At 35.7% G+C, this 16,508-nt stretch overlaps 1 protein-coding gene across 1 annotated transcript in view; it reads left to right on the top strand.

The window, feature by feature from the left end:
• The window catches only part of LOC123660638, a 59,719-nt gene that overhangs the window by 38,625 nt on the left and 4,586 nt on the right, over window positions 1-16,508 (top strand). Inside the window, exons 31-35 of the mRNA XM_045595694.1 lie at window positions 2,250-2,402; window positions 2,926-3,002; window positions 3,478-3,645; window positions 5,911-6,096; window positions 9,451-9,637. Coding sequence (XP_045451650.1) covers window positions 2,250-2,402; window positions 2,926-3,002; window positions 3,478-3,645; window positions 5,911-6,096; window positions 9,451-9,637 — 771 coding nt within the window. The remainder of the gene's footprint in view (window positions 1-2,249; window positions 2,403-2,925; window positions 3,003-3,477; window positions 3,646-5,910; window positions 6,097-9,450; window positions 9,638-16,508) is intronic.

Genomic DNA, 16,508 nt, shown 5'->3' on the forward strand with positions numbered 1-16,508 from the left:
ATTGTCCTATTTTAGGGTACTTTACTACTTTGTTAAATGTGAAATATTTATTTATTAATTACTAAGTGCCCGGACAGACTGCGTGATGTCAAAAGTTTTTTTTTTTTTTAGTACAAAACCTGTGAGCCTTAAGGAACATACAAAAAAATAAATTAGCCGAATCGTTCGAGTCATTTTCGAGTTACGCGCATAAAAATTATTATAGATTAATAATAATAAATTATTATATCATATCGGATTAAAATTTAGCTGCTCTTCTTTAAACTAAGTATAATAAATATTTATGATGAACAATAATTTATAAAATATATGAGGAGGAATAATCAATTTATTTTAAATTACTATTATTTCAATTAGGATCACATTTAAAAAAAAGACTTTTTGTGTAACGTTCGGATACTTAGGTACAGGTTGAAGTGATGTTAAAGACACTCTTCGAAATTATAAATTCCAAACAATAGTTACGATAGTTACGAGTGAAACCAAATGATACCCCTTAACCTTCCGTGCACCAGGTGACTAAAAAACCTGCCCTGCACTAGTTGGGGTGTGACATACCCGAAAGTGTAAGATAAACTAGTATGTTTCAATTATTTGAGTGTTTTGTTTATGGAATAATATTTGTACATTGTATTGAATAGATTTAAATAAAAAAAAAACGAAGTGATTTATTATTTTTATTAGTTTTATCAATAAAAGAACAAAAAAGACTTTTTTTAACTTTAAGAAAACAACTTTTTATTTACTATACACTAATTTCAAATGGCACATGTAAATTATCACAATTCCTTAAATTTAGAAATCAACAATTAATATAATAAGAACTAAAGTAGAAATAAACGTAATAAACAATAATTTGAATTGAGATCATTGGTATCAAAATAGCGGCATTCTTGACAAAAAAATCAGCATGCTCCATACATATTGGCGTGTAACATTTTATACATAAGGCAACTCAGCTTCAAATTTGCTATTTGTATCACTTTAGATGCTCAGTGATCGGTGTCATTTTCAGATTCTTGCTCAAAATTCTCATTTTGTTACTCAAACCCATTAGTTTCATCTAGTGCTCTTAATATATTTCAGTCTGTCAATTTAGACATATTCTCCTACAAATTGAAATCTGTAACAATTAATTCTAATGAAGGACATTTAAACAAATAATAAAAAACAAAAAATCTTCAATAATGCAACATACCCTTATAACGACGCGCTGAACGAGGTGGGGTGTGTAATGCCCACGCGCACTAGCTTGGCGGCAGTCATCGGACTAACATAATGGCGCCAATCAAAGCGGCAACATCTCATCTCCAGCTACTAAGAACATGTACTACCGCGCTTTTATAGTTTTCAAATAATTTGGAACTGTCGAGGACTGGGGGGTGTCACACCCTACCTACTGCACGGAAGGTTAAGCAATAATTGTATGAAATCAAACTTTTTAGTCACAATACTGTTCACCAAAAATTTATGAAAAATGAATGTCAAATTTAAAATAAAACTAACAACTTTTTAGGCTATGCTGTACAATATTCTGGAACACGTGTTAAACTCAAACATTCGTACCAAAGTAAAAAAATTAAATCCCTCGTGACAAAAATCGGCATTACCGTTTAGTTGTCGGAATTGGAATTGGAATTTTATAATAATAATAAATAATTGTAAAGTATCTTTTATATTGCCTCTCAAATAATACACATATAATGAAGTCAAAACAAATCAAATGTAGGTATACTTTGTTTTGAAGTAGTCTCTAAAAGCATTTTTAATTCCTCATTTTACCAAGCATATTTGTTTAATAATTATTCGTATTGAGAAGGTTCGGAATATTGGTCCTGCACAAAAGCATCAGCAAATAAATAAATATCTTATAACACACGCACACACACGGTCGTCTGTTCCTATGGTAAGCAACTTGTGTTACAGGTAACAGCCGACTGTTATAACTTTTATTTTGATAAATCTACATAGAAATAATACATATACAAATATAAATACAAATATTACACCCAGACTCAGGCGAAAATCGAACCCGCAACCCGCGGAACAGAAAGGGCCACTACAAAGTGCGCCAACGGGCTAGTCAAAAGGTCTAGCAAGAAACTCAACAGTCACCTACTCTTTTAAGTAATTTAATGTAATACACAATCATAAAATATTCAGTCAATATATTCTGCATGAAAGACAACTCCACTAAAACTCTCCAAAAATATTCAATAACTTACATTTTTTGTACCTGATTTTTTCAGAGAGTGACAAAACAGTAGTAGTGAGACGTGGTAATGAAGAATTCGGGTTCAGAATACATGGGAGCAAGCCGGTCGTTGTGTCAGCGATTGAGCCTGACACTCCTGCTGAGTCTTCCGGGCTTGAAGTTGGAGATATCATTATAGCCGTCAATGGTAATATCGATATTTTATTTTAATTAATCGTAAATATTACAACGAAAGTGACAGATTGTCTGTGATATTGAGAGCTTACTAATTTTTGACTAGGTTGACCTTTTTTTATATAAGGAGGTCGGCAAAAAAGCTTACAGCTCACCTGATGGTAAACGATTAACGTAGCTTATAGATAATAGCCGAAGAAGCAACACCAAAAGCATCGCAAACGCGTTGCCGAGCTCATCCCCAATTTCTCCCAGGATCTCTACTCACCAAAAGTGAGAGAACTTGAGAACACAACACTGCTTGAACAACAGTATTATTTAGATGTGATTTTCTGTAGTCTATATCTCTGTGTCCAAATTTTGGGTAGAAATGTTCCTGCTGTGTCCTACCTCAATTAAAACCTACCTAGTTTATTTCCCTTTGAATTAGCTTCCTTTAAAAAATATTTAGTTTTTTTTGTTGAAAATATTTTTAGAATAGATTTCTTTGTTCTTATAATCAAAGTAGGTACTTACAAATATCTAAAAATTTTCAGGAATTAATGTATTAGACAAAACACACTCGGAAGTTGTAAAAATAGCTCACTCTGGCTCAGAAATTTTGGAATTAGACGTAAGTAACATTAAAATATATTTCTCTACAAATTTATGTATATAATATCTAAAATAATTGTGTTTGCTTGCAAACGAAAAAAAAACCCGACTTCGATTACATTGACAAGTAGGTATAATACAATGTAGGTAGACGAAAAAATAGTCAAGAAAATACGCATTATCAAAGCTTACTCTAAAAGTAGATCATCAGATCTCAACAAACATCAGCTTTCGATTAAAGTAAGAATTAACAAAATTAGTATAGTTAGTATATAAAAGTTATCAGGTACAATACAATTTAGGTCAACATAAAAATAATAAAGTAAATACGCATTATTTGATATAACAAAAAAAAAAACACCTAACGTATTTATATACGTGGGTGTTAAGTTAAAAAGTAAAAATAAAAAACCAATAATTACGCATTGTAAGTAATACCAAAATCAATCAATTTCGGAAACCTAGACCGTTTTATAAGCGAGTGTATCGTTCAGGTGGCAAGAACATGCGAAGTTGTGGCGTCACTCGCTCATGAAGCCGGTCCTGCTCTGTACTCCGGGTACCTTTGGCGCGCTGCTACCGGACGCCACTCGCTCCGATGGACCAGACGCTGGTTTGTGCTCAAGAGGGACAACTGCTTGTACTATTACAAGACGGATTCCGTATGTATCTTTGTGTTGCTCCATAGACAGAAAGACAAAAAAAAAAAACAAATCAAAATTCAAAGACAGAGTTATTCTAACTATTGTAATATATCATGTGAGCGAAAAGTGGGATAGTCGAGCAAAGAAACTACGTCCTAGATGTTAAATTCTTCGTTTTAATGATTTTCATAATTTTATTCTCAATCGTGAGACGCGTCGATGTCTTGTCATCTTGACCGGACTGCGGGACAGAGTTCTAAATAGATTTAAAGAAACATATTATGTAGGTTCTAAATAGATTTTAAAGAAACATATTATGTAGGTACTAAATACTTACATTTGTTATAGAGTAATCCAACTTAAAATATCACTAAAACAAACTAAACACAATATAAATGGACTGAAAATCCTTGGCTACAGCCACGAAATAGTAGCTTTTTCGTTTGACACTAAAAGTTGTAAGCGTACGCCGAGGCTGTGGTTGAAATTTGTGGCTGTTTTGCTTGGAGAATACCGATTTCATAATAAGAACATACAAATACTTGTTTTCAAATCACGCCGTCTACAGCCATGCGGCGCTAGTGTCGAACAGCGTAGAAATTAATCTTAGGGAATACCCTTAAAGCCCTCGTCGCTGTAACAGCGGCTGTCATCTAGGTTGTAACGATATTTACGCTTAGAGAATTGCACAGCTGTACTCCCAAGCTCAAGACGCCGAGCCAAGCTCCCTTTTTCGTTCTGAATTAATGACTGTCTTTGACATATATTTACAGTAGGTTATACGAATATACTATCTGAACTGTGTCAAACGGTTCCGAGTACAAATCTGAACTGGCACCGCTGAGGTTAATATCATGTTTTGTGCTTAAAATATAGTGCGTTGTACTGAAAGCAAATTTTAATCCTTGTTCGAAATAAAATTATTCTAGGTAGTACATGTAAACCCTCAGAAACGTTCCAATCTTTATATACTGATCACTTATACCTGATCATTATACTCTTTATGAACCTACGTACTAGTTCTAATTATCGCATTGACACTTTATTTTTTTCTATTTGCGTTTATTTATATCTATTTAAGAACAGTAAATATTAGAGATGAAACGGATAGCAGTTTAGCCGGATACTGGATATTGGATATTCGGCCAACCTTGTAGCCGTATACCTAAGTGGGATATTCGGCCGCCGAATATCCGGCGGAGCATTGCCGAGGAGATTTGATGAGGTAGTAAATTAAAACAAAACTAGCCAGCTTCAACGTGAAGAAAGAAACGCGATATCATATTTATTATGAGCTTGAATTATTCACAATTGTGACCGTGTTTCTCTGTGAGCAGCTAATGCTTAACAATACACCAATTTAAAAAAAAGTTTGACAAAATCTACCTTTCAGCACCTTAAGCAGTGTGTACAGCGATAAATTTTTGTCTGAAGCTGGCCTTATTTACGAAGACAGACGAAACCGCTTGCTAACTTAATATTCATTCACTATAATTTGCCCTTAGTGCAGTATTAAAACCTACTTACTGGGTTATTCATTTACTGTTATAGAATTATATTGTGATTACTGATTATATTTTTTTAAGTGATATAGGATAAAGCAATTAATCAAATAAAAATAAATATTTTTTTTTTTAATTCAGTGTTCGGCCGGATAGTTTCACCGGATAGGCTGGATACCGAATATTTACCGGATATCCGACTCATCTCTAATAAATATTCTAAAAATAATTTTGAACATACTGAAATCTTTACATAAGGTCTCTGTGTTTTCGGAGCTAGGAGCAGTCTCCATTCTTCGTAATATCTACCTATAATTCTATAAACGAACTGATCCATGTGTGTAATCATTACAGCCTATACAGTCCACTGCTGGACATAGGCCTCCACAAGTTTACGCCAAAAATAACGTGAACTCATGTGTTTTGCCCATAGTCACCACGCTGGGCAGGCGGGTTGGTGACCGCAGGGCTGGCTTTGTCGCACCGAAGACGCTGCTGCCCGTCTTCGGCCTGTGTATTTCAAAGCCAGTAGTTGGATGGTTATCCCGCCACCGGTCGGCTTTTTAAGTTCCAAGGTGGTAGCGGAACTGTGTTATCCCTTAGTCGCCTCTTACGATACCCACGGGAAGAGAGGGGGTGGCTATATTCTTTAGTACCGTAGCCACACAGTACATCTGCATACAGGCTAGCGTTAGCACAGCAGTTAATGTTGTAGTTACTGCTGTAGCTAGCGCTAATAGTTCATAAGATGTGTGTAAACCAAACCACAAACTATTTCCAGAGCATACACCCAGTAGGCGCGCTCATGCTAGTCAACTATCAGCTAACAGAAGAGGACGTGGGTAGACCGCATGGGTTCCGCATCCAGCGCGGAGGTGGAACAAGATTGCAGCTTGCCGCTGACAGCGCTGAAGCCGCTGCGCGCTGGAAAGCTGTACTAGCTCATGCTATTGACGCTAGTAATCAGGTGAGACTTTTTTTATTTCGATGATATCCTCCTTGATGTGTCTATTAATGGCGAATCTATAGAGCTAGTCCTCTGAAATGTGAGCGCAGGTGACTCGAGAAACCGATTTTATTTAAAAAAAATTATCACGAGACTGGCAGTATAATTTCCCGGAGCTGTTGTAGGTATGTTTGTGTGTCACTTTTCTTATTTTATACATCACACTACACTGTTACTAACTTTAAATTTACAACCCACCGTATTTCACGAAACCACCGCTAGGTGGCAATGTGAACTGTTTTGTAAATAAAAAAGTCATTTAAAAGTATCGTTACTGAATAACATACAAAATTATTTTCACGTCTTTATTATTAGCCCATTGCAATCAAGATTAAAAAAATCGAAAAGATAAAAATATACTTTAAAATAATAATCGCTGTTTGTAGATAATATGATTTTTTGTGATTTAGACAACAGTGTGAGGCTCCTCATGACGAATCCGAGAGCCTGTGTGGGTACAGAGCTAGAGGATAAGGAGGTCTTGGATTTGGTTGTTGTGATCACTTGGATAGGTTTATCCATACCAGGTGGTTTTTACTTTTTCGTCGCCGTCTTCGTTATGTCCTCCCCGCGTCGTCCGGATTGTCGCTATCGCTGTCCGCGCTGAGCTGGCTCGGCGGTGACTGCAAGACATTTAACATTGTACGTTTCAGTCCTCCATAGTATTCATAGGTGGCGCTGTACAGTAAAACCGAATATGGATTTTTTTTCTGTGGTTATATATATATTTTTAAGTAAAATAAATAAACAAAGTAAAGTAAAGAATATACTTAGTTCTCACAAACTTGAATACAACAGATTTATAACGTTTAGATTTAATTTTCTGTGTTTGTGGCTATTCGACTATCAACGGAGGCTGGGTTGTGTTTTCGGGTTTCTAAGGAAGAATATTGTATTGTGGATTGTAATACCCTTCCCTGTACATGTTATTTACACAGCCTAACAAAGGACAAAAAGTAGCATTTTACTTTGAGTCCATTGTTTATTTATTTTTTCTAATCTAAAATAACTACCGGTGTCTACCGTAAAATTACTGTTATTGTTTTGTCTCAGTTCATGACGGTTTAAGCTTATTCATTTCATTTCAAGGAACACTTACGAGTGTGATGTTTTGTCTTAGCGTCATAATATTAATCGAAATTGAGAATAATTAAACTAAAGCCTGCATCTATATATTTAAATACAGTTATACATATATGTTACTACGACTTTGTTCATACACATTTTGGCATTCATCCTCCTTTTTTTAACTGGGGAAAATCCTCATGGATACCCGCAGGCATGGGCACCGGAGACGGAGAGTGACAGACACTTACTACCTAAAAACCATCCACGTGTGTGCAGACATCCGCCTAAGTGGGGCGAGATGGGGTAGCGCTAGCATGCACCACCCCGCCCCGGCGGTTGGCCCGAATGAGAACATCCAAGCCTGCAGCATATTTAGGAGCGTCCCCCCTCACCCCCCCAAGCCAGGCAGGCCTGACCTCCAACGCCGGATTGCACCGGGCAAAGCTCCAGGGAGCCCAATACGACCTAGTAGCTACCCTACAGGTCCACCAGACTGCACCAACAACCGAGCAAAGCTGAAGGGAGGCAGTACAGCCCGATTCTCACACATCAGGTCTGCCAGATTGCACTAGCAAAAGAGCAAAGCTCCAGGGGGCCAAGTGGCATGTCACCATCCACCCCCGGGGGACGCGCCCAGTAGGAGATCGAGCAATTTCCCCTGGGTAGCATTCATGTCTCAAAGGACCGTACCGTACGAAATTTCGGCTTAGAAAGTAACCAAAGTATCCAAGCTCGTAGTCTAGACTAAAAAGTACAAAGATTCATTCAAATCGATTCGGTATTTTTAACGCGAATCGCAGCCAAAACACAGGTAAATAGACTGAAAAAAAAGAACATTAAAAATATTATTAATTGAAATTAAACACACGGGCAGATAAATCAGTAATTACGAGCCAGCTTTGTGATTTTTATTATTTTTTAAGTATTTATATAAATAATAAATAAATAAATAAATATTTACTATTTACGCTACTACTCTATTTTCTTTCTTCAAGTACATAGATTTTAAAACTGTGCACATTTGCTCGAAAAACCGATTCCACGTGAAGAAAATGTTGTAGATAATAAGAATTTTCAAGCTTTTGAATTCAAAGTTCATATTTCTTTGGGCAAGCTTGGTGCGCTTTATTAATATTTAAGCCGCATATTTATATATGAATCTTGTCAAATAGTTTCAATATTTTAAAAGAATTTAAAGAAATTCTGAAGCTATAAGTATGTAATAAAATTTAACCCAACCGATGTCTGTAAGTACGTGAGAGATATTTATGAAACAGAAATTATTATAAGCAATAGTAGACAAATCGTTTTTTTTTTTTGTTAAGTACTTGTTTTCGCGATTTTTTAACCATATCATGATCATTTCTTTATCATTTTTTTTTACTTTAGCTGCACAAGTTCACAGATCTTCAAATTTTCCAACATTATAGATATTCGGAACAGTTTGACATGTTTATTGTATAGTTTGTCTTAACACCCACATACCAAAATTTTCATTGAAAAATGAATTTGAATTTTTTGAGCACTATTCCGTATATAAAGTTATTTTTTTAATAGTGTGTGGTGGTTTAATAAGTGGTCGCCCAGAGGTCGAAATTCGACCAAAATTAAAATTTTAAATAAGAAAAAAAAAGAATCTTTTTAAAAAAAATTCAATTTGACTACAGACTTTGTCAATCAACAAAAGAGTATATTATATAATACGCGTGTATATGTCAAATACATGCTAGTATGTTTAATGTTTTTTTTTTATTTATTTAATGTTTTTTTATGCATACATTTAAAAGAATATTATTAGCATTCTGCACTTCTCTATATAAACTACTAGCCGACCCTTGCCCACTTCGTTCGTCATTAATTATTTTTGTGATGCATATATAGTAAGTTTTCATCTCGCTCGTATTATTCCAACTTAATTTACATATATTACACTATTATTTTTCACTGAATTTTTTGTTCAATTACAACCAAATATATCACTTCTGAATAGTGTAGCTTTCTGTTAGTGAAAGAATTTTCATGATCGGATCAGTATTTGCGAACATTACCCCCTACAAACAAAAAAAGTTAGAAACTTTACCTCTTTATAATATTAGTATAGATATATGTACGAAATTTCATACTCGTCCGTCTGCGCAATTTTCGTAAAAAGGGGTACAAGGTTTTTGCTTTACATATGAATGTATAGATTCATTAATAATTTAATTTAAATTGTTTTATTTATTTTAACGTGAAATTATATTTCAGCGTGATGGCTGGCTAGAAGTTACAATGAGGAATATGAAACTACCGCCTTCATCGATACTTAGACCTGATTGTTTCGGATACCTGATGAAGTTAGGCTCCAAATGGAAATCTTGGGCTAAGCGGTACTGCGTACTTAAAGATGCCTGTCTCTACTTCTACAACGATGGAAATAGCAAAAGTGCTTTTGGTATGTATTTATTTAGACATTTTTATTTTGATTTATTTAAAAATGTGTTTATTATCTGGTTAGAAGATTCTGAAAAATTCCGTGTATGTATAGCCCGTTTTTTTTTTTTTTGGAAGAGTCTTATTTGGTAAACAAACCCCTGTCAATCGTAATTTACGTTTTTCCCGCATTTATCACTCACTTTCACAACACATTAGCTTACGGACATTTGTAAAACTCCATTTACTATTCATTTCACAAAAAAAAATATATCAATTTATCATTTTAAGCACATAAAAACTACTAAAATACGAATTCCGAGAGTACAAATGACTATTTTTTTTTTTTTAATATTTTTTCCCAATCATAGGGAAAGGCAAAGGCAGAGCCATGCAGCCATCGTCTTCTTTTAGTATCTTCTGTTCCGTATAGATAATAAAGGCCAAAGCCACTTCTTGAGTAACAAATGATTAATATTTTTGAATATGACATTTCAATATTTTTTTTTAAAAGGCAAATAGGGATGTGGTCATATATTTTTAGAAGCGAATGAGTATAAGAGAATGAACAGCATGAGCTATAAATAATATAATAATAAATAATTTTACCGTAAAGCGATTTCTTATTAATTGTTTTTTTTTTGTCTTTTTTTATGTTGAGCGCAAAAAATCCTTACAAAATATTGCAAATATTTATCTTTTATGGTAGTGTTCATTGAAAAGGTTTTATTTTATATTATGAATATTTCTTAATATCAATTTCACCCTGAACATATTTAACGCTATCCCATATAATATAAAAGTATAGCACATAGGTTTCTTATTCATAGTAAATACAAATAATGTGACAATAATACTAATAGGGTCGACTTTTTTTTTCTAGACACAGGCCGCCCTAGTGTTGTAAATTTTATTTGTGACTTCTTTTTTACCGACTATTTTACATAAACGAAATATTTATTTATTTATTTATAAGGAATGGTACACAGCACAGAAAAAATTATAAAACAAACAATAATTAAATATAATCAAAAAGGCCAATTACGACCATCCATCCGTTTAAAATTTAAATTAACAAACGTGAAAAACAAAAAAATAAAATAAAAGGAAACACAAAACCACACGGTGAAAAAAAAGTAAAAAAACAAACTTATTTTCATAGTAAACCTATGAGTACCCTTGGGAAGTATAAATTAAAAACAATTAACTCTATTGGAAAGAAATATAACATATATAATAATGATAACAATAATAGTGAAGATTGTATAAATATTTATGAAATATATATAAATTATATATATTTTAGTTGTTGTTTTGATTGTTTTTTTTTAAAGAACTGTTGTTTTATTTTATTTTGAAAAATATTTTTTGAACATTTGAAAATATTCTTGAAATTTCAAATTGATTAATATTTTTTTTTTTTTCGTAAATCTGTAGTTCTACTAATTCTTAGCAAAAATCAATATATTATCAGGTTTTGAAATCATTTTAGCAATATGGTATTGTTAAATATTTGAATATAAAAAGAATTTTATATTTGTCTATGGCTTATTAATATTGTTCATTCATTTGCTCTTTGTGTCACTTTACTATACTTACAATATTACTCTATTGTCTGTGGTCGGAAGACCGGAGACCCCGCAGACGTGTGAAACAAAAGCATAATTACACGAAAGCTTGAACAATAAGTCCACGTAGCCGTGATTGATTGCTTACTTCCACGTGACATCATTAGAGTTGTGATTAATGACAGAGCGTTACCTGTACAGATAAAATTTCAGAAGATGTGTAATTTATTTTTTTATGTATTTTACAAAAACATGCAAAAAACAATTTAAAATAGGATGACAACAATTTTAATAAGGTAGAGCAAAGCATTGAGGTAGGGTACAGCAGTATGCCGGGGCGAGGTGGCGAATGCTCCTGTTCAAAATCTGAAACAGCCCGTCTTTGAAATTGCCTACACGCTACACCTTACAGAAAAAATATTCTTCTCAAGTTAAAATTTGAAGTATATTTTTAACGTAGTCAAATAGCCTATTAAAACACTGATTCGTGTCCGTTATCACTAGTTATTTACAATAGAATTTATTGATAATTATAAGTACAATTACCCCGTAATAAATTCTAATTTTATATTTAATTCATATTTTTTTTTAGTTTCCTTTTCAAATATGATTATCAAAATATTTTTCTCTTGTGTCATGCAATAGATTAAAGTGTTATTAGCCATTTTGAGTTATAAATTAAACATTGTATTTTTTTCTAATATATAGTTATCTTTCTGTCGGCATTATAAAATTGTCACGAGGTTGTGTATACTTGATAGACAAAAAAGATACCCACCGATATCATGATGGCAACATACATACACAGAGATAATAGGACTGTTAAAAATGTTCTGCAATCGTAAAAACACGAACTCAACTGAAAGTAATTATTCTATAAAAGTACTTTACTTACTAAGGTAAATGTGCTACACGCCCTTATTTATATATGACATAGGGTTAAGCTTCCTCCATGCTGTTTTATTGCGGCTTGCTTTTGCTAAAATTCTGTTCACTCGTTTTTTAAATAAAATATCGTCTACATCACGGCAATATATATAAAGATTCTGAAAAATCACGGTTGCCGTTGTGCACCTGGCTTCACCTCTTCGCAGCCAGGTGGAAACAGGTACGATTTCGATGCGTTTATACATTCATAACGAACATTTATGCTAATTAAAGCTATTTTTTTTTCTATGTATTATTATATATGGCTGCCTAATTAAATCTGTCCGCAAATAAGCGTTTCTGACTGTTGAAAATGGTAAATATTTAAACGCGTATTTATGTAACGTACGTACGTACGCGGCGTTGTCGTAACCTGTATTATCCACTAGAGGGCAGTGGCAATTTATTGTTTATAAGTAATTTTGATAATTCTTATTTTAATCGAAAGCTAATGGTTGTCTTGTGGTCCCAATTAAATTTGATCGAGATCTGATAACTACTTTTGTAATTGACGACGGTTTTTTTTCTCGTTTGCGAGCGAACACAATTGTAACCAAAAAAAAAATTCAATATTATTCATTACATATATATTAATTTTATTTATATATTCAAAATGACGAGACTGATTAAGAGGTTGGACTCGACCTCGTGATCAGCCGCATTAAGAGTTTGGGGCTTCGTGTCAGAATTGACAAGACCGAAGTCCTCTTCTTCCGCGGGACCGGACGTAATGCCCTGAAATGAGCCCCCGAATTAAATATCTGGGGCTTATCATTGACGTAGGGTGGATCTTCGGCCCACAGTTCGCTATGGTGGGACCGGAGGTTGTGAAGGTGGCGAGTGCAGCAGGCGGCGCTGGCAGCTATATTCCGAAGTCTGCCAGAGTATGGCGACGTACGTTGCCCCAGTTTTTGCGGATTGCCTCACCGCGAGGACTAAGGCCACGCTGCGATCTGCGCAGAGGATCATCGCGGAGAGGGCGATCCGGGGGTGCTGTGCGGTATCGTGGGCTGCAGCTACTGCTCTAGCCGGCGAACCCCCGTGGGAGCTCGTGGCAGAGGTCCTTACCGAGACCTGCCTGTCGTGCCTTGCCGTGCGCTCAGTCCTTGGGCGGTGGATGCACCGTAAGCGCAAGCCCCTCACCTTCCGTCTGACGCAGGTTCTCATCAGGTATGGCTGCTTTGGTGACTACTTGTGTCGGACGACCCACAGGAAGCCGACGACTGGATGTCACAATTGTGGCGCGGCGGTGGACTCGGCCCAGCACACCCTCGAGGTGTGTCCATGATCGGCGGCGCTGCGTCGCAATCTGACGACAGTCCTCGGAGGGGACTTGTCACTCCCGAGCGTCATCACCGCGGTGCTCGGTGACGACGAGTCCTGGAAGGCGATGGTCTCCTTCTGCGAGACAGTAATGTCCCAGAAGGAAGATGACGAGAGGGTGAGAGAGGAGGCGGCCGACGAGGCTACCCTCCGCAGGCGATGAAGGGTGGTGCGCAGCAGGCGCTACTTAATGCACCTCCAGTAGCGCCCCTGTGACCGTATTGGGTTGGGATGGGAACCCACTCCTGCTAGTCATGGCGTCGTCGGGATTGTTCAGAGGTGAGCCAGATAGTCCCCATGGAGGAGAAATCTGGCCTTTTCGCCGAGGCCAGCCTGTCGCTTGAAGGATCCTGTTGCCTGCAGATCTGGGACCCTCAAATCAAAGCGGCTGAAGCCTCCCGCAAGGGTTTGGTCGGTATTGCACCCTCAAGTGCTGAGGCCGACATACAGTCTAGGACTGCCGACCCGAGCGTCTTGGATATGACCCGTAAATGTGTTCACCTGCAATACAAAAAAAAATACTAAATTGCCTTAACTCTTTTTGAATTGAAACCAAGATCTAAACAGAAGAAATACAATTGATAAATTATGGTTTTAATCTAATCCTATTCAAACTAATGTACTTAGTATAAGTGCGGTTTAAAAATTAACCTTAATACCGTCTAAAGTACGAACATACAATTCCGAAAAACCCCACCCGGGTGGCCGGCTACTGAGACCCAGCTGTGAAAGAAAAAGTGGAGCCCTTTAGGAGGGCTCGGGATGTCCGTTCGTCCTAGCGAGATCGCACCTTGGCTTAGGACAAAGTCAGTGTGGTGGGCGAAGCGCGGCCTTTGACGCGCTATAATTTTTATTATTATTTAATTAGACACGCGCCACCGGCCCCTCAGCCGGTACCGCCGCAACCGCTATGTCCCTGCATTTTAAATCTCTAATATCGTCGAAAATATTCATTTAAATTACACGCTGTAAAGGGCCATATTGATCTATATTAAACGCACGATGTATTTAAGGACCTTTAATTGGATAAGGATTAATGCTGTATTGCTTAAAATCGCTTCGTTAATAAGCCATTATTTCTCGTAAAGGATATTTTTTTTTATTGTTGGTTATTCCTAAGAGATAGGCATATAACCACCGCGGACTTTTTTGTAGACCGTTTTAAGGCGGACAATACTGTTGTACATTATTTTGATCTATCTCGTAGGGTTCAGCCAGCGTTTGCAATGTAAGCGCAAAAAATGTGTTTATTTACGACATCACATCAGAAACCTCAAAAATTATCTATGTTTCTCTACTATATTATGCATGTATTATCATCATCATTACAGCCTATACAGTCCACTGCTGGACATAGGCCTCCACAAGTTTACGCCAAAAATAGCGTGAACTCATGTGTTTTGCCCATAGTCACCACGCTGGGCAGGCGGGTTGATGACCGCTTGCTGGCTTTGTCGCACCGAAGACGCTGCTGCCCGTCTTCGGCCTGTGTATTTCAAAGCCAGCAGTTGGATGGCTATCCCGCCACCTGTTGGCTTTTTAAGTTCCAAGGTGGTAGTAGAACTGTGTTATCCTTTAGTCGCCTCTTACGACACCCACGGGAAGAGAGGGAGTTACTATATTCTTTAGTACCGTAGCCACACAGTACATGCATGTATTATACATTCTTATTATTATTTACTTTCCTCTTGATTCACTCTACCTTTTAAAAAAAAAACCGCATCAAAATAAGTTGTGTAGTTTTAAAGATCTAAGCATACATAGGGACAGACAGACAGCAGAAGCGACTTTGTTTTATACTATGTAATGCTTATGATTAATTGATATTTTCGCTATTAACGTAACTTTATTTAAATGCACTTTATTATTTACAACTTCAATTGTGCATCTAAATACTTTGAGTTAATTAACTAGTGCAAACCTTTTCTTTTTGAATTCTGCAATAAATTATTATAGTTGAATCGATACCCAATTAATTTGACGAGAACTATCTTTCTCGCTTTTCTCCGCTTCCAGATTCAGAATTGAGCTGATATTTTATTTATTTGTTTATTTATTTATTTAAAGTTAGTTTCCCAAATACTAAATATTTGGGAAACAAACATATATACATAATAATTTCGACTGGAAAGATTTGTTATCTTGCGATTCGGTAAATGACGCTGTAACAATATTTTATAACATCATTCAATCATGTATTTCTTTATTAGTACCCATAAAAGTTTCTTATAAAAAATCATATCCTTCGTGGTATAGCCGTGCCCTAATAAAAATTATTAAAGAAAAAAATAAACTTCATAAGCGATGGAAAAAGCACGGTAAAGTAAAACCCCAGAGACTATAATGAGTTTAGTTTACTAAGAGAAAGACAGCAACGAGTTCAAAAAGCCTGTTTCGATTTATTCACTAGCTCTTCTGAAAAACTCATCAAAACATCACCTAAATACTTTTGGAAATATGTTAAAAACAAAATAGGATCTGCAAACTATCCTTCTAAATTCACACATAACAATATTGACTGTACCAAGGGCGATGATATATGTAACGCATTTAACAAATTTTTCGAAATTGTTTTTTTAAGACCTCAACGAGCAAACCATACAACACCTATTTACACCTTTACTAACTCTAGTAGTAAATGTTTGTCTAAAATTAATATTAACAAAGATAGTGTTTTAAAAATTTTACGAACTATAGACAAAAGTAAAGGTGCAGGATGTGACGGTATCCCGCCGTTGTTTTTTGTTTCTTGTGCTGACAGCCGTTGCTATCCTATTACAATATTGTTTGACAGGTCACTACAAGATGGAATTTTTCCTGATGCCTGGAAAAAAGTCCAAATTGTTCCCGTCCATAAAAAGGGTTCAAAGTCTTTAATTTCTAACTATCGTCCAATATCCATCCTCAATACTATCGCTAAGTTATTTGAAAAAGTAGTGTATGAAGATATCTACTCAATTATAGCCAAGGGCATCCCACATGCACAACACGGATTCATACGTGGTAGGTCAACCTTATCTAATCTAGCTATATTTTCTGATTTTGTTTTAAAAGCAATGGAGAAGGGTGGACAGG

Source organism: Melitaea cinxia, chromosome 15 (assembly GCF_905220565.1).
Source record: "Melitaea cinxia chromosome 15, ilMelCinx1.1, whole genome shotgun sequence".
NCBI lineage: Eukaryota > Metazoa > Arthropoda > Insecta > Lepidoptera > Nymphalidae > Melitaea > Melitaea cinxia.